Source organism: Harpia harpyja, chromosome 1 (genome assembly GCF_026419915.1).
Source record: "Harpia harpyja isolate bHarHar1 chromosome 1, bHarHar1 primary haplotype, whole genome shotgun sequence".
Taxonomy (NCBI): domain Eukaryota; kingdom Metazoa; phylum Chordata; class Aves; order Accipitriformes; family Accipitridae; genus Harpia; species Harpia harpyja.
The window spans coordinates 48630423-48653483 of record NC_068940.1 but is presented as its reverse complement, the minus strand read 5'-3'; the positions used below and the strand labels follow the sequence as shown (position 1 = coordinate 48653483).

At 43.8% G+C, this 23061-nt stretch overlaps 1 protein-coding gene across 1 annotated transcript in view; it reads right to left on the bottom strand.

Annotated features, from left to right (window-relative positions):
• Nucleotides 1-23061, bottom strand: part of NPSR1 (neuropeptide S receptor 1) — a 65843-nt gene that overhangs the window by 15852 nt on the left and 26930 nt on the right. The window contains exons 3-4 of the mRNA XM_052792707.1: nt 3375-3478; nt 2932-3025 (exon numbers count right to left, since the gene is read on the bottom strand). Of these exons, the coding sequence (XP_052648667.1) occupies nt 2932-3025; nt 3375-3478 (198 nt within the window). The remainder of the gene's footprint in view (nt 1-2931; nt 3026-3374; nt 3479-23061) is intronic.

Here is a 23061-nt window from a genome sequence, read left to right as displayed (position 1 = left end):
TAAAACATTACCTGTGATGTTCATTTATTCTTGTTTTTAGATGTCCCTTGTGTTCAGTAGAATATGACCTTGTGAGTCTAAAAGGCTTTACAGGGCACTGAAAACATCTAGGTAAGTAGATTTTTGTTTTATCAAACTAATATTAATTGGCTGCCTCACAAGCAGGGTTTTCTATGTTGTTTTTTGTAAATGCTCTAATATGCTCTAAATGCCAGCAAATCGTATAACTAGAACTATATCAATTATAAATGGAATCAAATAAATAACAGCTTTTGAAATATGATATTCTATTCAGCTAGTCTCAGTATTTTCCTTTAAAAACAATATTGCTCTTTAAATGGAGAGTTTTTCATATTGGGGCAGTCAAGACTAACACGCAGGGTTGGAGCAGGAATCTCAGTCACGAGCTCTGGCACTGACTCTCCTAAAGGATGTTTTCATGTCATCAACCCCTTTGCTCCGCTTCTGCCATCTGTGTGCTGCGGCAGTGGGTTTGTGCACATCTACCTTCTTTTAGCAGCACGTGGTGGGGAGGCACCTCTTGTGAGGGGTTTTGCTCCCCGCTATCATGAGCGGTAATGCTGTGCAATCCTTCTATAAAGTGAGTGTCATTTTAAAATTAGGTTTTAAATCCAGAGAGAGCGAGCTGTTCCAGAATCTCGTTGATCTGATGGACTTTAGCATCTTGCTATGCAAAGGGGCAGTTTACACCTATTTGGATTTTGTCTTTTACTTAAGCAGTTCTATTGTCGCCTGTTGCTTAGTTTGTGTACTGTTTGCATATACCTTTTCAACATGGTGAAATATTCATAAAATGTTTTCTGCTATAACTTCTCAGTTTCTTTTCTTTTCGATCTTTGTTTTATGATTTTTTTTTAATGACCCCTTTGGTTATTGAATTAGGTGCCTCATACAGTAGAAGTGTTAGGATTAGAATGTATAATTCTTCCACATCCTGTACTTTCTGTGGTCATTTATGTATTTGCAAAGTAAGTATAAAATATTTAACTGTTGAAGTTTGTTTTCTTAGAAGCCATGCAAAATACAGCTCACTGCAAATACTTTTAACAAGACTTGAGGCTAGTAACTAAACCACAATTTCAAAAAAAAGAAATTGTTTGACATTTTCAAAGCAAAATGTTTGATTTTTTTTCCTAAATGATATTTCAAGGCTACATGGAAACATATTTTTTTTTAAATTGGTAAGGAGAAACAACTCTTGTTTCTTGATTGAGGGATTTTTGGGGGATGAGTGTTTCATTTTGGAAAGAAAATTGCCACAGGTTGACTCAGAACTGTTTTTAAAGTTTCTCTGTGTCATCACCAGTGACAAAGTTTTGTAAATCTCTCTGTTCTCTGTTTGCAGAATAGCTAAGAGGGCATTTCAAAAGCCCCCCGCAACGACACGTCTTCTAGGAATAGCTGGGTTGAAAAGTTGAATATTTATGTATATTCCAGGAAGTTGCTATGGTAAATATACCTCTCTAGATCCTTCTTTTGGATTTACAGCTGCCTCCTTTTTCCCTTTGAACATGGTCTTTGCTCATCCATCAGTGTGTAGCCAGCCTTTGCCAGAGGCAGGTGAGCTTTGTCAGTGTTATCTGTGCTCCTGGCCTTTTCCCCCCACCCAGAGCCGCACCCAGCTGATGGCTCTGCTGCCCCTCAACCGGGTCCGATGTCTGCTCTTCTCCAGTCTTAAAAAGAAAAGAAAAAACTTTATGGTATAGGTATAGGAAATGGGACTGAGTTAAAAAAATGTTTTTATAAAGATTTGAGGTGGTTTGGTGGGGTTTTTTTCAACTTCAAAGTGCTTTGCAAAGATTAACCACCAAATTTTTTACTAAGGCCAGGCGGTAATTTAACAAGTGCTGCTTTTCCTGTACCATGTATGAAGAAGAAATGCCAGCGGATCTGTCTGACAGCTCGCCTCACTCAGCTGGCAGGTTTATGAGCCCTCCCCAGCCCAGCACAATGTCGGCAGGAGCTGCAGAGCATGCCGCACCTCCCAGAGGCCACTGAGAAAACCTTGAGATCAATCTCCCCATTCTGAAAAAAGTTGGTCTGCCTGCTGGGGAATATGAAGTTAAATTTCACACAAGTATTTGAAGTTTTCAGACCTTAACATCTGCCAAAGCTGCTCCACTGCCTGCGTGCTGTGATTGATTCATAGGTTTTTAAGGCCAGAAAGGACCATTAATCTGATCCCCTGAATAGAGCAGGCTGGCAAAAGCCATCATTACTCCAGAACAAGAATGATATTCGCATCTGATTAACCAGCATCTTCCAACCCTCATGGTTCTTGTAACTGTTCCCCTTCCTCCCCACCTGGTATTTGTGTTTATTCACTCTGTGCAACATACTTAATGTCCCACTTTGGCTCTGTAGGAAAGAAATGATGTTCTTTAAATTGTACTGCTAAGCAGCCAGGATATATCTGAGTGCTGTAAAAATAACAAATAGAAGAAATTATAAGAAACAATAGATATTCAAACTCATATGCTATAGCTTTTGAAGTTCTCTTATCAAACTGTTGTATGAATTCTCCATACTGGACTCTCTATCCAATTATTTTTTAGTGTGAATAAATAGACAATATAGCTCTTGCAGCTCCTAGAGTCAGTATAGTTGTACGAGGGTTAGCTTTTGCCCATAATAACCTTCTCAAAATGCTGGAAGATAATGAAATCTCTATACTTTTTAAAATGTCATTTCATTCTTTGCTAAAACAATGCTTATAAAAACTGCTGAGGGCTAAGAGCAGCTTAATAAATCTTGAAACCGCAGCTCCTTTGCCATTTGGAAAACTGTAATGGAGTCCAAATGTTGCTACAGCAGGAATGAATAATTCATGACAACAAGGTTAAGAATTTTGAAACTAAAAACCTATCCAATAATATCCATAGCAATAGCAAGGTACAGAAATTCTCCTACCTCCTTGCAAGAACTTCATTGGGTAAACTATGGCATGATACCGGTCTATGCTTAGTGACACAAGGACGTAAGTTGAGGCATATAGTAGGACCACCTGGGGCAGAAGGTATATAAGGCAGCAGTTGAGACACATTTATTGCAGAAAATAATGTCAGCAAGAACACTGAAATAAGAATATTTGAAAACTTTTACTAAAAAAGAAAAAAGAAAAAAGAAAAAATACCTTGTATTTTCACCCAGATCTTTTTTCTTTATCTTGTCCACAAAATTTAAGATTTAATATGCTTTAATTAAAAGTGTTTCAACTTTAAATGAACACTTTCAGCATTTAACACTTTTGATGCTAGAAAAATGTCTACACAGGATTTTTGTTGGGGTTTACTGCTGTGGGGATGCAAAGCCATGCAAGCTTGGGCATACAGCAGAGCATGAGGTTTCTATACCTGGAAGTAGCGAACGACTCTACAGATGATATCAGGAGCCATGAAATCTCCAGTGTAGCGCCAAATGATGTCAGTCATTATGTTTATGAGTCCCGTGAATGAATCTGCAAAGAAAATTAACTGAAGAGGCATTAAAAGAAGCAAACACATGACTGCAGATGAGCCACAGAGGCAGGTATGACCCTCAGGATGTACCAGCTCCCCCAGTCTTGAGGGCAGCCATGCCGTGACTGGTCAGCCCAGGATGCTAGAGGAGCTGGGAAAGCCTCAGAAAACACTTAAAGTTTTGTGTATTTATTTTCTTGTACTCTTAATTTAATGCCAATCCATTCAGACAGACTGGGCAAGATTCCTCTAAGCACTGGACCCCACAGCTGGTTTCTTGTGAGCAGGATTTGCCACTGCCCTCCGGGCTGCAGTTCAGCCTGGCTGGCATTGCAAACGGGTTGGGTGAGCTGCACCCCTAAAGTGCCTTTTTCTCTCCGTTGCTTATAAAGGGATGTGAGGTGACCAGCCGAGATGGCCACATCAGCCCTAGGCTGGATGCAGGTCCTGGTCTATACCCGCATCTATACCAAAGATGCCTAGTGTTAGCTGAGATCAATTCCTCCTCAAATAACAATTTGCTTTTTGTGAGTAGAGCTGCATAAAAAAATCACCTGTGGGTGTTAATCCCACCTACACCTAAACATTTCAGGCTTGTCCATGAGACCCATGGAGGGAACTGCCTGATAGGCCTGATCCTGCAGTTGGCTGGGCTCACTGCTGCCTGCTAAGGGCCCCCGGGTTTTCCATGAGGTATGGATAAAATATAGTGTTGAAGAAGCTGTAGGTTAGTGTCTGAGTGTGTTGGCTTGACCCAGCTGTGCCAAATATTGAACTATTTAATGTCCTTTTTTCTTTGTCTTTTCTTTCACTGTAAAAAGAAATATGTCTCCTGCGAAAGCACCTGGGGTGATATCCAAACACTACTGAGGTCAGTGGAAATGTTTTTAGGATTTTATTCACAAACTTAATTATTTAATGACTAACCCTGCCTTGTCAGCTTAAAGTTAGCCTACTTATGCTGGTACTTTTGCATTCACCAAAATAAATACACCTCAGACCATCTTTTTTTTGAGAAAATCTAAGGAGATATTCCAGCCTTTGTTCTGCTTCTTATTGAACAAATGAGCACTCACAGTGATGCAAGTTTTACAGAGGAATTGCAAAAGCCGGTACTGTGGTTGTACCTATGGGCGATATTAAGTTTTGTCTTTAAAACCCAGATAATAAAAAAGTTCTCTCCCTGTAGGACAGGATAAATGTTTTAAGCACTGTCCATGGAAGAAAACGTGTGCCAATCCAGTGTCCTGCCACTTTAAGTAACACAGCATGTTGCTCTTCTTGCAGTTTACCACAAAGGGAGAGAGCAGGTTGGGAAAACATTTTGTGTGATTCGTCAGGACAAAACTAAGAAATACAAAGAAATAGCTTCAATCCATATTTAAAAAACTGAGAGTGTTGAGGTAAAATGTTTAATTTTGATACCACCATTTTGCACGTTTGAAAACCATCTCTAAAGTTTAATGTGATAAAGGCATCCTAACCCTCTTATCAGAATATTTTGGTTTGAAATGTATGCTTTTGGAAAGAAGATATTTCCACAATTTCAAAACATTCTTTTTGAGCAATAAACAGTTTGAACCAGTATTTCCAAGCAAACAGGTAGGGGTTTGGCAAAATGAGTTTCTTCTAAGCCCTTTGAAATTCCAGAAATCTAGCTGAAAACTAAGATCTCAGCTTAATGCTTTAGAAGAAGCAACCGGGTTTGCTTCACTGGAAAACTAGGATTATTTTTTCTGTATCAGTAATCCTTTACCTCCTTTTTTTCTTCAATCCTTTATGTCCTCTTTTTCTTCAAGGCTCAGTTCAAAATGAAATTAGAGCAGAAATGTCATTGCTGTTGCTCGTAACTACATTGCCTCCCTCTTTATGACTTTATTGTTCAATTAATTCTGGTTTTCTCTTTCCTCTCCCAGTGTTTCCCAACCCCATTTTCTCTCTCTTCCCTCTTCCCCTGCCTCCAGAAGGAAAGTGGATCAGAGATGACCTCCAGAAGGAAGTTTGTGGTTTGAAACCTTGTGTTAAATGTTGCTCATTGATTAGAGTGATGGGGCAAGGGATGATTGTTCCTCTGACGAGTATAGTGGCTTTAAGACTTTATGGAAAAGATTGTAGGTGTGTATAATTAAGGTGGTCTTTGAAGAAACCGCAGAGTTTAAGGGTTTCAAAAAGTGAAACACACCCTCCAGCAGTGGTTCAAATCCATCCCTTCCCCTTTCCTTACTCCTGAATTATTGATTCATATTCTTTCTCTCTCCAGTAATGAAATATTCATTGGTTCAAAGTAATACACATCAATAGAGCTTCACCTCAGGGTATCCTCCAGCTTTTGATGGTCTGAGCATCTGCCAAGCAGGTGGCAAATGAGGGTTTAACTTCCCTCCGAAGGAGGAAGGCGTGGGGCTACCCTCCCTCCTACCCACCTCAGTGCTCTTTAGAGGAAAGGGAGGGAGAAGGGAAGGCACCTCGGCTGTCTCTTCATTTCCCCCTTCTCACCATCATTTTGCCATCCCTTTCCAACGCATTAGGAGAGTGCTTTGGAGGTGCATCCTGCAGGTGAGGTGAGAGATGGGCCAGTGTCCTGGTGGTCTCCAGGATGCCGGGTGTGCAGCTGCCTGCTGGGTGTAAGCAGTTTGGGCAGGTCCAGAAGAACACTGCCAGGGTATGCCCATGTCAGCTTTTTAGTTTGCACTGGGAGTGCTTTTTTTAACCTGTGGCTGGCCCCCTCTTCACTGGCTCATGCGATGGAGAAGCCGGAGGGGAAGGAGCCTTCGCTTCAGCTGATGCTTAACTCGAAGGTGCTCTCCAGGGGTGCCCCTTATGCACCCCACACCATGTAGCTGCCAGCCAGTGCTCAGGCTGAGGGACCACGGGGGTGTTTACTTGGCTGAAGCAGAGCCCTCTCCCCAAATGCACAGTGTGGATATCAGCTCCATCTTTGTCATGCTACAGGTCTGCTCCCGCTGCACAGTATAACCTACCAATATAGCTATAGCCTTAAGTACTTCAGGAGCTTTAAAGACAACTCGAAACTGTCTTTCCCTTGAAAGCCTTTGAGTGAGGTTTTTCAGGTGACTGCGAGGTTTAAACTTCACAGCTGCTTTGTGCCGGCAGCCTCAGCTCCTCTCCCCCAGCGGTACATTTTAAGACATCTTTGTGCTGAGTTTCTGAATCGCTGTGGAGGGCTCAGCACGCACTCCACTGAGCATATGCCCCTAAGCACAACACGCACGTGTGTGCCAAAGCAGATGCAGCCAGCTGTACGTGAGTACCAAATTAGCCAGATTTCTCAATACCCTTTGATTACAGAAACATTCTCCCACACAACGTCCTCATGCCCTCTGCAGGTTTCAGGAACCTCTTTTGTCTCTTTGATCCTACCAAGTACCAGACCAACTTTTCCCCCTCCTTTGCTCTTCCACTGCCTGCTCCAGAGGATGTTTCTTATCCCATCTCTTCAAAGGACTGAACTCTCTCAGTCTGACCCAACTGCACACCTTTAGAGGATTTGTGATGCAGACACAGGTTACTTTACTTAGGGTCACCAAGTAAATAATGTGCCTCATGCAGGTGATCAGACAGCATGCAGGAAAAATGCAGCAAACCTACAAATTATGACAAAGAATTCATGCTACTGCTCCCTGCTGTATACACTCTAATCTGTTGCTTCTGTGCATTGTTTTCTGTTACCCATCTATTACTCACTCTCTAGTCAGCTAACTGGTTACCCCTGTGCTAAGCATACATGCAAGCTCCACCAGTTAGCAGCACTTCTTGCCCTGAATGTCCCAGCTGGCCATTTCTTGCTTTGTGTCCTCACTGCTCCAGTGCCACAAGTACCTGGTGCAAACCTTTATTAGCGATTTAGATAATGAATGTGCTGCTCCTTATTCTGTTATCTTACTGCTCATCACAGCCACAACAATTAGACTTTGTGTTTTTCACACCTTCACAACATTGCTTTAGCCTACAAGCCCCAATGTGCCAGTGCTACAAATCTGATACATAGATCGTGAATTACCAGCAGAGCTTTAGTCACTGGTAGATGAATACTCCTCACCCACCTATCATTTCAGATGCAGTTGCAGCCACGATCACAGTGTCTTGAAATCCCCATTCTTCATGTAATTTGAATTGTTGTAACAGAGGTTAATGTTTAGAAGTCAGCAGATTTCAGCGGTGTGATCTCAGCAGATCACATGTTCCCCCGTTGCTTTTGGTAAGCCTACAACTCGATGCGTGTCACTGGATTACATCTTTGGTGTCCTAAGTGGTAAATGTCAGGTATAAGAAACCAACACAGCCGATACATTGCTCTAAACCTCGGTGTCCTCATTACTGCTGGTATCCTCACTGCTCCTTACTAAGCTGGTGGCTTGCATATTAGATACTTGTGTTCTTTCACTGATGAATGTTCCTGGGACAAATGGCACCAAGCTCGTTCCTGAAAACAGTGCTATCAACCTTCACTCATAACTGTGTGTGAGCTTTTCATTGCCACTGTTTTCTTAATACTCTTCTTTTTTTTTTTAACCAAGTAGTGGTGTGTGTACTGTGGTTCGCTGTCTGCATTGCTAGGCAACTGTGTGGTTATAGGCTCATTTAATTCCTCAGAAAAATGGGCAGAAAATCAATTAATGACATATATTCTCTTTTGATAGAAAATAAAAATACCAGCAAGTGATAGTTTGTGACTTTTAACATAAGCCAAATGTATATTCACAAAATGACGCAGACAAAACAATTCCTTGTTGAAGAGAAGACATGGCACTAGTGTGATGGGGATGGCAGCAGTTTGCTCTTGAGGGGAGGTGGAGTTTCTATAAGCTAATTTAAAAGAAAAATTCCATGACACTTCAATAACAAGGAAAAGTAGAGGGAGGTAGGGAGGAAAGGTGGCTTTGCCTGTAGTGCAGAGGGAGGGAAAAATGGCCTGTTGGGATTTGCACAACTTGGAGCTGTATGAACCAGGCAGAGGTCTGCAACCCTCCAGTTGCCTCCCCCCTGTCACCACCATGGCCTCAGCCAGTCCTCAAAGGCAGAACCAGTATCTGCCTTTACAAACCTGTCAGTGTTTCAAAATGCAGCATTTTAAAACAGCATTTATTAAAAAGACCAAGAAAATGGCTGAGAAAGAGAAGCAGCCTGTTCCTAGAGGAGACTGAAACAAGCTGAATATAGTGGTACAGCATCTATGGCTGGGAAATACAGCAGGTAATGAAACAACCTGTGAAAATCCTGGGCCCTAAAGACCAATATTACCCGAGACTCCGTCACGCTCAGTAAAATCCCTTTGGATTTTTTAAGGGCGTGACTGAGTGCAGGCATTGCCTCTAGGCATTTGAGCACAGGAACCACTCCGTTCAGGAGATGATTGCAGCAGCTTGGGTGGTGGGTGCTGCCTCGTATGACCGACGAGCACAAAAATGGGAAAAAGGAAACACTGCTCTTGGAGGGACAAATCTGAATGCAGGCTTGCTGTTGCTGTGAGTGAGACAAATTTTCGTGGCAAAAAAACCTCCACAGAGATAGAAGTCCATTATAGAAAACAAGTGGAGGTAATTAGTGATCTGGCATGGGAATAGAGACAGGTTACAACTGTACAACAGTTAATCTGTTCATAGAAATTCATTGACTTGATGGCATTGCCTTGTGCAGACTTCAGGATATTTCTTTCGTTATGACTAAGGAGGTTAAGAAAAAAATCAGTGCTAACATGTCTGCAAGAAAATATCTCTATCATTTGATTATTGGTACTGACACCACTCTTCCCTTAAGACACTTACCCTAAAGATGCTGAAAGTCTTTTCTGTCAGAAGTGGAGAGCAGATTGCTGGTAAGCAGAGGTGGGTTAAAAAGCTCCACACGTCATCTCAGCTGCAGTTTGATCATTTTTTTCCCCTGATGAAGAACAGTCCTATTAAGTTGGATGTGGTGATCCATGACTTTTTGGTGAAGCTGTACCTCTTACTGAAATTTCATCCCTCTTTTCACATCACTTACAGAGTGATTCCATTTTAAGGAGGGATGTTTTGTTCTGCTTTGTTGATGGCACCAAGCTGCACAAGGCACCACAGCAGCAGCATGATTTTGTAAGGCAAGACAGGGGGTGCAAGTTCCTCGTCAGGGCTGAGCATTTCACGTGGCTCATTTTGTTTTTGACCTCACCATGTGCATTCCTGTCACCTACCACTTCCCAAAGAGCACATCCTCTGGAAACATCAGAAGCAGCCATTTACTAACACCTGCCTGCAACACAATGATAGACCCTTAAAAACAAAAATAGCATCACTGCCCTATTACAGCAATAAGGTCCTGTCCATGATTTTTGAAGTGATGAGGCAGCCACTGCTGATCTGCTATTGCTGCTCTGTACCACAGTTGATGTTCTGTCAGCTAATAAGAGTCAGTGCTGTGATCTTGCCTTGCAACTTAGTAAAACCCCTAGCTGGTTCCGTTACAGACCTGAGGGTGCAAGCAATTTAAATTTAGGTGTACTTAGGGCTCCTGAAGTGGCAGGTTGGCTCGAGGACAGGCACAGGGGAGAGTGAGCAGGAGAAGCTGCCCTACCTTCCACAGACAGCCCTGCAGCTCATTTCATTACGTCCTTACTCCCACTCTTCCCTTAGTCTGTACTTTCCACTGAAAACACCACACGTGGCTTTGCAAGTATTTGCTGCACTAGAAATAATTTTGTGACCATGTTAGCTAGAAAATGTACCCAGCCCTCTGCTCTCATTCAGCAGCTGATGATGAAATAGGTTACGTACCTGCTCTGGGCACCTGTAGGACAAGATACTTGCAAGATACCTAGAAGATGCCTTTTAAAAGGATTACATTTGAGCTCTTAAAACATTGAGCCCCCAGGAGCCTGGTGCAGTGCTTCCCCATGCAGCCATTGTGCAAGCAAGGGGCTGCACATGGGGCATGGGTGGGTGCTAAGGGCCCAGGGCAGAGAGCCACCCTCACACTTTCACCCTTTGATAGCCTATTTGCCCTCTTCACAATCCATCTAGGTGCATTTGTCTGAGTTTGGGGTTGTTTACAACTCCTTGCTCCAGCATTGCAGAGCAACTGGGCACGATGTTGGAGATGGGGCCAATGGGGGGATAGCTGGCACCCCCAGGGCCTGCCGTGAACCCACCCACCCTGAATTTAACTCTTTTAGAAATGTTGATGTGGAGCAGATGTGGTTGTGCTTAGGTGGTACCAGGATCCCAGCTCTCTGCCAGAGACTTCCTGGCAAAGAGGGGAGAAGCACAAGCCAAAATTCAGGGTGTGCTAAGCTTTCATGGGGAATCAGCAAGCACACCCACAAGCACTTGGTTCTGCTTGCACTGGAGCACGCATGAGGCAGCAGGTTTGCCACATGTGCCAATGATGTGTACTACACCGCTCTTGTGTGTTTTCTCCTTCAGGCCTGGCAGCCCGGAGCAGAACACAAAATGTAATGGATGAAACAAAACCCACTTGAAAATTTTCAAGAGGAAACCTGTTCAGTTCCCTTGTTAAAGCTATGCAGATTTTTTTCAGTGGCAGAAGTGATGTTTTTTTTCTCTTTTTGGCTTATAGGAAGTGACAGGGAATTTTGTTGCACTGGGTGAGCATTTTAGTTATTGCATTTCTTATATTTCTGCTCTGAGGTCCCCCTCCTCCTGAGATGAGGCAGGCCCTGTTAGGCTAGGTGTTGTAAAGGGTGGATGCAGTGAGGCTCCAGCCTCACTCCAGAGCTCATCCAGGCTAAAAGATGGAGGGCTGAGAAAAGCATGTACTGCACAACGTTAACCTCTTAAGAAACAGTGCTTACAAGAAAGCTGGAGAGCAGTTCCCTAGGAATTAAAATTCATCATGCCCTGCCACTGTGAAGGGCATTAAGGTTTTGTTTAATTTGCATTTATTAATAAATCTCTTCCTACCATTCCTTCCCACCTCGCCCTTGCTGTGGGAATAGAGCTGGAGGGGCACAGGGGGCTAGATTGAATCAGCAGACCTGCAGGAGGGAGCACAGCACCTGCCAAAACAGGACAGGACAACTGGAACAGCAGTGGCACGTCAAATGCAGTGGAGGGTGAGCAAGGAGGAGGATGTGGATTATAATATCAGGTCATCCACATCAGTGGTGGTTTCAGTCATTCGGAAAAACTGGTTCCTCCCACAAAGGTGAAGAACTGATTGGAGAATTTTTTCCTTGTAAAATCAGGATGTATCATGAAGCAGTCAGGAAAGTAAAGGTAAATGATTTCCATTCAAATGCCCCTTTCTTCAGACCTCTGCCCATACTGTGGTTTGTGATTGGCAGTTCCCCTTAGAGGGCATGTGCAGAGGCAGATGAAGTTGATGATAATTCTGAATGTTAGGACAAAGTTCCCACTTCCCATCTTGTGTTACTTACACATAGACGAGACCATGGTCTACTAGATCAAACGTTATTTTGTTGTATGCCATTGCTCAGTAGGACATTCTGTGTAAAGAGAGAACTTTTTCTGAACAGACCATATAGAATCAGCTGAATATAGTTTCATACTGGGGTTTGAAGAGTGGACAAAGAGTTTCAGCAGCTGTTCACACAACAGGTAACAGCAAACCTGCAAAAAACATAGTTAAGATTCCTGTTTTATTGAGTCCTGTGGCTGTAGATTTTGAAATAGGAATTGAGCTTCTCTAGATATATGGACATATGACTTATAGAATCATAGAATAGAATCATAGAATCATTTTGGTTGGAAAAGACCTTCAAGATCATCGAGTCCAACCATTAACCATGCCCTCTAAACCATGCCCTGGAGTACCCTGTCCACTCGCTTTTTGAATATCTCCAGGGATGGTGACTCAACCACTTCCCTGGGCAGCCCATTCCAATGTCTTACTACCCTCTCAGTAAAAAAATTTTTCCTAACATCTAACCTAAATCTCCCTTGCCTCAACTTGAGGTCACTTCCTCTTGTCCTATCTCCAGCCACCTGACAGAAGAGACCAACACCCACCTCACTACAACCCCCTTTCAGGTAGTTGTACAGAGCGATAAGGTCTCCCCTCAGCCTCCTCTTTTCTAGACTGAACAACCCCAGATCCTTCAGCCGCTCCTCATAAGACTTGTGCTCAAGGCCCCTCACCAACTTGGTTGCTCTCCTCTGGACACGCTCTAGCAGCTCAATGTCCTGTAGTGAGGGGCCCAAAACTGAACACAGTAGTCGAGGTGCGGCCTCACCAGTGCCGAGTATAGGGGAACAACAACCTCCCTGTTCCTGCTGGCCACACTGTTCCTGATACAGGCTAGGATGCGATTGGCCTTCTTGGCCACCTGGGCACACTGCTGGCTCATATTCAGCCGGCTGTCAACCAGCACCCCTAGGTCTTTCTCTGCCGGCCAGCTTTCCAGCCACTCTTCCCCAAGCCTGTAGTGCTGCATGGGGTTGCTGTGACCGAAGTGCAGGACCCGGCACCTGGCCTTGTTGAACTTCATATGATTGGCCTCAGCCCATCAATCCAGCCTGTCCAGATCTCTCTGTAAAGCCTCCCTACCCTCAAGCAGATCAACCCTGCCTCCCAACTTGGTGTCGTCTGCAAACTTGCTGAGGGTGCACTCAATCCCCTCATCCAAATCATCAATAAAGATATTAGACAGAACTGGCCCCAACACCGAGCCCTGGAGAACACCACGTGACCTGCCACCAACTGGATTTCACCCCATTCACCACAACCCTCTGGTCTCGGCCATCCAGCCAGTTTTTCACCCAGTGAATAGTGCCCTTATCCAGGCCACGAGACGCCAGCTTCTCAAGGAGTATGCCATGAGAGACAGTGTCAAAGGCCTTGCTGAAGTCTAGGAAAATAACATCGACAGCCTTTCCCTCATCCACTAGGCAGGTCACCTGGTCATAGAAGGAGATCAGGTTGGTCAAGCAGGACCTGCCTTTCGTAAACCCATGCTGACCGGGCCTGATCCCCTGTTTGTCCTGGACATGCTGCGTGAGCGCTCTCAAGACGAACTGTTCCATAATCTTCCCCAGTACCGAGGTCAGGCTGACAGGCCTGTAGTTCCCCGGATCCTCCCTCTGACCCTTCTTATAAATGGGAGTCACATTGGCAAGCCTCTAGTCCTCTGGGACCTCCCCTGTTGACCAGGAACGCTGATAGATGATAGAGAGTGGCTTGGCAAGGACCTCTGCCAGTTCCCTCAGTACTCTTGGATGGATCCCATCAGGTCCCATAGATTTGTGAGTGTCCAGATGGCGTAGCAGGTCCCTAACTAATTCCTCCTGGATTAAGGGGGGTATGTTATGCTCTTCATCCTTACTTTCCAGCTCATGGGGTGGAGTACCCTGAGGATGACTGGACTCACTACTAAAGACTGAGGCAAAAAAGGCATTAAGTACCTCGGCCTTTTCCTCATCACTGGTTGCTACGTTCCCTTCTGTATCCATTAAAGGAAAGATATTCTCCTTGGGATTCTTTTTACTGTTAACATATTTGTAAAAACATTTTTTGTTGTCCCTTACAATAGTGGCCAGATTTAGTTCTAGCTGAGCTTTCGCCTTTCTAATTTTCTCTCTGTATGATCTAACAAGATCCCTGTACTCCTCCCAAGTTGCCCACCCTTTCGTCCAGAGATGATAAACTCTCCTTTTTTTCTTAAGTCCTAGCAAAAACTCCCCATTCAGCCAGGCTGGTTGTTTTCCTCGACAGTTCGACTTGCGGCACATGGGAATAGCCTGATCCTGAACCATTAAGATTTCCTTTTTAAAGAATGCCCATCCCTCCTGGACCCCTTTGCCCTTCAGGACCATCTCCCAAGGGACTCTCTCAACCAGTGCCTTGAAGAGGCCAAACTTAGCCCTCCGGAAGTCCATAGTGGTGGTTTTGCTGACCACCTTCTTTGCCTCACCAAGAATTGAAAATTCTATCATTTCATGGTCACTAAGCCCAAGACGGCCTCCGACCATCACACCTCCCACCAATCCTTCCCTGTTCGTAAACAACAGATCTAGCAAGGCTCCTCGCCTGGTTGGCTCACCCACCAGCTGTGGCAAGAAGTTATCTTCCACACACTCCAGGAACCTCCTAGATTATTTACTCACTGCTGTGTTGTATTTCCAGCAGATGTCTGGAAAGTTAAAGTCCCCCACAAGGACAAGGGCACACGATTCTGAGACTACTGCCAGCCGCTTGTAGAACGATTCATCCGTCTCTTCAACCTGGTCGGGCAGTCTATAACAGACTCCCAGCACAATATCTGTCTTATTGGCTTTCCTTCTCATCCTCACCCATAAGCACTCCACCTTGTCATCAGAATCATGTAGCTCTGAACAGTCAAAACATTCCCTAACATAGAGAGTCACCCCACCACCTCTTCTACCTTGCCTATCCCTTCTGAAGAGCTTGTAGCCATCCATTGCAGCACTCCAGTCATGGGAGTCCCACCATGTTTCTGTGATGGCGACTAAGTCATATCTATCCTGCTGCACAATGGCTTCCAGCTCCTGCTATTTATTGCCCATGCTGCGTGCGTTGGCATAGATGCATTTGAGCTGGGTCATCGAATCCACCCCTAACATCGGCACCACTAACATCGGCATGCTGCCCCCAGGCTTATCTCTGGTGCACCTAGTTTTATCCCTTACCCCCTCTGAACCTAGTTTAAAGCCCTTTCTATGAGCCCTGCCATCTCATGAGCAAGGATTCTCTTACCCCTTTGAGATAGCAGGACACCATCTGTCACTAGCAAGCCCAGTGCTGTGTAAGCCTCCCCATGATCAAAAAACCCCCAAATTCCACCTGCGGCACCAGCCTCTGAGCCACGTATTAACCAGGTGTGTTTTCCTGTTCCTTTCAGTGTATTTCCCTGCCACTGAAGGGATTGAGGAAAACACTACCTGTGCTCCCGATCTTTCTACTAAGCATCCCAGTGCCCTGAAATCCCTTTTGATTGCCTTTGGATTCCTCTCTGCAGTCTCATCACTGCCAACCTGCACAACCAGCAATGGGTAATAATCAAAGGTCCGAACCAGACCCGAGAGTTTCCTGGTAATGTCTTTTACCCGGGCCCCAGGGAGGCAGCAGACTTCCCTGTGGGATGGGTCAGGTCTGCATATTGGGCCCTCTGTCCCCCTTAAGAGGGAGTCGCCAACGACAATTACCCTCCTTTTTCTTTTTTCAGAGGATGTGAGAATGCGTGGGGTTGCCCGACTGGGCTTAGGCACCTCCCTAGATAGGGCTTCATGTACACCCTGATCTTCACTGGCCTGGTCCTCAAGTTCCAGAGCCCCATACCTGTTGAGTAGGGGCAACTGGGAAGGTGAGGGAGACCAGGAGCAGATTCGCCTGCCTCCCCGAGCAGGGACCTGTATCCATTCCCCTCCATCTCTTAGGTCCCCTCCTGCCTGGTGGCAGGAGGGCAGGGGAACCTCCGCTTCTTGCGGAGCCTCCATCTGCTGCCCCTGCCTCAGGGATGGTAGGGTGTGGTGTGTGGGGGGGGTGTGTAGGGTGTGGGCCCCCAATCTTCTCCCTCTCACACTCCCTGATACTCCTCAACCTTTCCACTTCCTCCTTCAGCTCTACCACCAGGCTGAGCAAATCACTCACCTGGTCACACCTCACACAAGAGGTGTCCCTGCTGACCTCCATCATTTCTGATAGACTCAGGCACTCCCTGCAGCCAGAGACCTGGACAGCTGCATGTTTACATGGGACCTCTGTCTGCGTTGCCATATTTTTCCTAACAATGGCTTTCCCCCGCGTGGCAACCATACCTGGGTCTCCCTCTGGGCCAACACCCACCACTTGAGCAGCCTGCTCGAGCTGGGAACAGGGGGGACTGCGCCCTACCTGCACGCCCTGCCTGCGCGAACTGCCGCGCGAACTGCCACACCACGCCCTTTTTGATGTGCCACGCCCTGTATGCCCGCCCTGTTCGCCACGCTCCTGGTCGCTGGCACTCCTCAGGGCCGTTCAAATCTCCCGCGGTTGCCCCTGGCAACGCCCACGAATACGTAAGTCAAAGTTCAGCAAGAACAAGTGTTCGATCACTATTAGTTAACTATTGAGAAAGTATATTTCAAATGCAACTCATTAATTTAACTCTCCTTCGGGCAAAGCAGAACAGGTAGAAAGAATAAAAGCAGTGGGGAAAAAAAAACCTGCATGGGGAGACTGGCTTCAGTTAGTGTAAATGCAGATGATAAGCTCCTATGGATCAGCTTGTCTTACCTATGCACTGGAAAACAAGGACATGCCTCCTCAGAGGACATAGAAATCACACCATTTGTAATGCATTGCCTCTTCATTTATTTCAAGTGGTGCCTGTACTTCTAGCATTTTCCAGGAGAAATATACCTTCTAAGATACCAAGTACCAAACAAGTCCATTTTAATTCTGTCCTTCCCCAACATTTTGTACATAGTTTCTTTCATTATTTCCACTGAATCCCCTTACTGATACTTTTTTGGCAACTCTGTACCTCAAGTATTTTAAGGATTGCATGTTCATATCTTGGTCACAACAGCAGCTGCATGATTACTCTCATGTAAAAGATATGGACTATCCTGGGAGTACTTTCTGTTGGTCTAGTTCAGGCATTCTGGTCATTATAGTCACCCCAATACCTGCACTTCTTACAATCCTGTCTTAGTAGGCTCAGATACTGTTGATGCAGATAGATACTTTAGTCTAAGTAGGAACAGTAAGAATAAAGCCTTCTTTCCTCCCTCGTGGCAAACTGTAAATCAGATTCGTATGATGCTCAAGCAGTGATAACTGCATTCTGCAGCTCAATTTTCATCCAACCTTAGGTTTGTGATTACAGAACAGTAGAACAATGTTCATTCCCATTTTCGTACCTGCTTTGTCTCCCCTGGTGTTTGCTGATAGCATGAACAAAAGCATACTGTTCAGATTCGTTGGAGAATTGCCTTGTAAAATCATCACGTGGAAAAGGTAGCACATGCAAATGGATACTGAGCTGTTTTCCATTACATATACTCCAATGCCAGAACAGGCTGAAGATTTCATTATATATGGTCTGGATCTCAGTCCTATGACTGGGCTGAACTTGGCCAAAATGGACTTCTAAGCATTTGGTCTTATTAGACAACTAAGTTTCTGTAGCACCATATGTGATACCTTTGACCTGAATTCCATAAATCCTGTTAAACCTTTGTAAGCATTTGGTAACCAGCTAGGCAATGGAGTTAAAGGAAGTGACTCTCCACAGAAAACCTGTAAAACATGTGAATGTGAGTTGTACAGATTGGCGGGTGAGGAATTACAGCATGAAAATGCTGGGTGTTTTGTCCTACAGCCCTTTGGAAAGATGGGAAAAACAAAGTGTTCTATTGTTGGTGGCACAAAGACAATCTCACTTGGACAATAAATAAATATCACTGCTTTAATATGCAAGAAGGGAATAGAAAAAATCCCTACCTTCTTAATGTAGCTTTTTGTTTCAGTGCTTTTTAGTGCATGCAAAGGCTCTTGCCAGCATAACTTCCATTCGTTTGCAATTAGAAATGCTGCAGTACAGATGATGGACTAAAAGGTGTTAATGATGTATTTGTATATCTGATGTCAAAAGTTTAAAGTCATGTCTTTTAACAGAACCTAATGAGATCCTAAACGATGATTCCAAGTAAAGCGTAGTCATTATGGACGTACTGCTGGCAGCACCATGCTCGTGCAATCCTGTCTTTCAACATTTACCGCCAGCATACAAAGAAGTCAGGCAGAAAACTCCGCACACCTATCTTCATTTATCAACAGAAGTCAAACTCTCACACAGAGTAACTGTAAAATAAATGTCCCCTCTGTCAGATGACAATCCCGCCTGTACTTTCAGCAGGGAATCAAACAGGAATCCATATAATTTAGAGGCAACATGTTTTCCAAGCAATTTAGAAAGAAATCCACTTCCCCCCTTGATGCTGAAATGTTGGACCCAAAGAATTATACAGCTTGGCTGCCAAACACCTTTTATTAAAAACAAAAACAAACATAGCACAACTGTCATTAGGATTTGAATGTCTGAAACAGGCTGAAGGTAGGAAAACCATAATCAGTCCTTCAGGACCACAGAACAATTCTGTAGCCATCAAAACAAGAATTAAGCCTTCCTATAAACCGGTATAAATTGACACAGCAAAAAACAGACTGCTACCAATGTAAAAAATACGTAGTTGTGTCCATTGGCTGTCAAGTGTATCTACAAAGCATATTCAGGGCTATCACCGGGACACAGGAAACGTTATCAAAATATCAGCCATCCTAATGTCTGCTTTTGCTCTGGGGCTTCAAAGAAAACCCTGAGTTCACCTCTTGTCCTTCATGTTTCCCTGTGCCACACTGTGTGTGCCAAGTGTGATAGGAATATAAACCCAACTGTTCTTCTTGCACGCTGCCTTGCCCCAAAAAATGGGTTGCTTTGAAGAAAGTAATTTATGAAAAGATACATTAAACAGGACCAATGTTGTACCAGCCAGACTTAGAGATGTTGGTGCTCTGTTTTCCCAAAGCACATTACTAATATAAATAAAGGGTGTGCCTATGCCACCAACGACATTTTGTCCATGGGCTGTGGCACAGCATGGACCTGGTGCATCAGATGTTTGTTGGTGTGGCCAAGTCAGACCTCTCTGGCAGCGCTGGGTGTGCACACTCCTTCTCTGGGGACCCAAAGAGTTCAACCTGATATGAGGACACACAGAGACCCTGAGACCTGCACAGAGCCTTGCGAAAATGGAATCAAAGTTTCCCACCAAGAGTCTTTGGATGAGATGTGGGTTTTGGTTCGAGGGCTAAGTCAGCCAGCAGCTGCATCGAGGTTCCAATCACAGCCCAAAACTGAAATGACAGCATGCTAAAATCATAAAAGAAATTAGTTTTTTCAAAATGTCTGGCTTCTTTTCCTGACCAAAAAGGTCTGGGTATCTTTGAGATGAATAACCAGAAATTTGCATTTTCCCTGCAGGTAATTCAGTGAGATTGATCAGTGTAACGAATGTAAACAACAGCTCTCATTTAATAGCTAAAATCGATTTACTTGTGCCTTTTCCACATCCTCTCAGTCAGCATCCTAGCAAAGTTCTTCTGAAATTGGAATGTATACCAAAATAGTGAATGAATATGAACTTTTGTATTTATTTACAATTCACACCAAAAATGTAACTCTCATGCAGATCAAAGTGTCTTTCTCCACTTCTGGAGCAATGAATGGTCAACCAAGAAGGGATGTGAATATTTTTAGCAACCTCTTAGAAGAAATAGATAACATAAGACACAGACTGTATAAACCCAGAAATTCAATGAACTTATAACATCACTATTTTTCAAGAACATTTTCTGCAAAGCATAAAAAATGCATTGTGGAAACATTGTTTGCTGAAAACAATGCTAACCTGCCAAAGCACTTATTTGAAAATGTATTTGATATACTAATGAGTGGGTGTTTAAGGATTTGGAAATGCAATTGAAAATGCATAATGCTATCTTGCAAGAGCAGGTAGTCCATTTGTTTGTGACATTTTAGGATGATCAAATTAGTCCTGAGCAAGAGCAAAATATTTTGTTTGTGACATTATCTGCTCACAAAGACGCCCAATAAAAGAAATCAAATACATTTCCTTTTCCAGATCCTTTCAAATTTACATTGACATTATAAACCATGTAAGTGAAGCACGGAGTTATTTAAAAGCATACCTGTAAGGGATATGGTTTTGGAAGCATTGCTTTGTTTTTCTGATGAATCTTGTCAAATCAATTTTTTCCAGTTTATTTGTATTAGCTAGCTAGAGCATTCATAGAAATGCAATTGTGTATTGTAATTTCACTTTGATCACAGTCATTTTCTTTCTTGTGTTTCCCAAGCAGTCTTCTAGAAAATACAGCAGTAATGGTATGCAGCAGTGGATATTGAACTGCTTGCAAACCACTCAGGCAGCTCATAAAAACATGATTAAAAGGCAAATGCCCTTTGTGCTCATAACTTCTAAACTACGCAAGCTGAAGTGCTTTAATACTTCTAATGCATTGTAATGTATATTGAGATGCGCTCTGCTGCAGTTAGTGCTGTGGCTTTCCAGCTGACAGCTTGTGCTCTCCTGTCAGTCACCAGTTTGATTTGACTCTAACTCTCCCTCCAGTTCAAGAAGACGGGTGTCGGAGCATGGTTTGCTGGGAAGCTTGATGACTGTCAGGTGGCACATATATTCTTCCTGAAGTTGTCTCTCATCTCCTACAGAAGGAACCTTTGAGATGCTGAAGCATATCCCTGGTACCAGTGAGTGTCCTCCTCCCAAACCACGGAGGCTCTGGAGATGCCCAGTCCTGTGGCAATGCTCGGGCTAACCTGCTGATGTGAGTCTGTCCCAAAACCTGGGGCTCTGGGAGAGCAGTGAAGGCCACAGAGGGAAAGAGGGCTTTCTGTGCCCACGTGCTGTGAGCGCTTCACTCAGTAATATAATAATGGAGCTATTTTAAAGACATCCTTGATGTTTACTGAGGAAATGGCATATTGCTTTAGTTTCTGAATGCATTAAACAGCCATCTTCCCCTCTCCTGAGGTCATCCCTTGCTCAGCAACATCCATGAACATAATGTTCAGACATGTGAGTTTACTCCTTTACCTAAAGAATTGGGAGTTCATCTGAGGATGTGCTTTCTCTCAAAATCAGACCCTGTGCAGGTGGCCTGTGGCTTTCCCCAGGTAGAGGAGAGCAACGATACCTGCTGTAGTGTTTAGCGGCTGAATGGGTAAGGCCAATCCTCATGGCATGCTGGGGACTCTTTCCATGATGGCAGCTGCCCTGGTTTCAGTGTATTCTCCTCATCATAGATTTCATTTGCTGTAAAGTTTGCTGTAATTCTCTTAATCTTTTGTCTATCTTGCCTGTTTCTGCTGTAAACTAAGCATTAACTTTATACTGTCTACAGGGTCCAGGTTTGTAACCTAAGAAGTCTTTCTGTAAAGGATGCAGAATATATTGGAGTATCTAAAACCTTCACACAAACGACAGGCAGCAATCTAGCCAGTATCAAATTGTCAACATATTATTTATTTTTTCAGTTGGCCTCAAGATCTTTATCCCAAATAACAATTTCTCTATTGGCATATGATTTCCCCCAAAAGGGAAATTATTTTTCTCTTTGGTCTATTAGTGGAATATACTTTCTCTTTCATAATGAGTAAACTGTACTGCCTTCTTTTCCTCCTCTCCACTGCTTCCTTCCCCATCCTCCACGCCCAGCTGTAAATGTTGATATTTGATAGCTTTGGTCTAGATATGAGAGTGAGTGTTCCTCTCAGAAAGAGCACTTAAAAGTTATTTTCAATGGTGGAGTTTACATTTCCACCATACCCAGAAGAAGGTAGTAGGCAATGAGCTGAAGTCTAATTTTAAGCACACTAGCTGCTCCATGCTCCATGCCTTTGGAGATGGTATGCACTTACAATAAGCTAACTTCTGAGTGCAATACATGTTTTTAATGCCATTGCTGACAGAAAATCCATACTTGAGGTAGCATATGCTCACATTCCCCCACTCCGGACACAGTGCAAAGCACTTTCATGCTGATTTCCATCAACCACCCATTTGCTCCAAGGCCTCAGAAGGTTTCAAGGCCAACATTAAATGTGTGTCTCACCCACTCTACAACCAGATGCCTGTTGTCCGAGGTGCTACATGCCCACACAACTCAAAACTTCTCTTTGAACAAGTTTTTGCTGTAGAAGAGACAATAAGCGCTATTGAGAAACACCTGAGGGGTGCAAAAGGTGCCATATTTTGAACAAACCCAGTTGGCTTGCTTACTGCATGGAAGGCAAACTGGGCATTTGGGAGATACTTGATGAAAACCATGTTTGTCGTGTTCCAGTTAACTTGCCAAGCTGTAAGTGCTAGCATATCCATGCAGGGAGACTTAGAGACAGTCTTCACTTACAGCCAGGTTGCAAAGGTACAGGACTCACTACTGATTTGTTTGTTTAAGAAGCTTCATTGTTTGAGAGAGGTAAGATTTTGCAGCATAACATTATGAGAGGTCCCTTCAGAGAAACTAGGTTGATGCGCAAGTGATGTGGTTGACACATTACTATTAGATTAGATACCTTTGCAAAGATTTCAGGTGGGAAGTTTTATCACTGTGTTGTCTTTTGTGCATTAAAATTTCATGAGAGTTTCTGACTTAGAGCAATGAGATTTGCCACTAATAACTCTTTGACACAAAGAAACTTGATGTTTCATAGGGAGTTTGAGTATCACAGCACTGTAAAAACTGATCAGAGATTGGAAATGTATACATCATGTGACTGGATCAGTGCTGTTGTACAGTTTTCATGGGTCCCATGCAGCCAGTACTGTGAGGCTTACTCCAAATGGGCTGTGCCATCTAACAAGCTCAATATTTAAAATGTGTCAATCTTGCTGTGTGCCTGCACATGCAGGGAAATCCAGGAACCCAAATTTAAATTGATTCTGTAAATGAAAGATTGACATGGCATCCTCCTTTTAGAGAGATGAACAAAACACTGAAAGACCCTCACTTTTCCAGGGTTATGTACAAAGCTGGCCTCAGAAGTGGTGACACTGGATTCCAT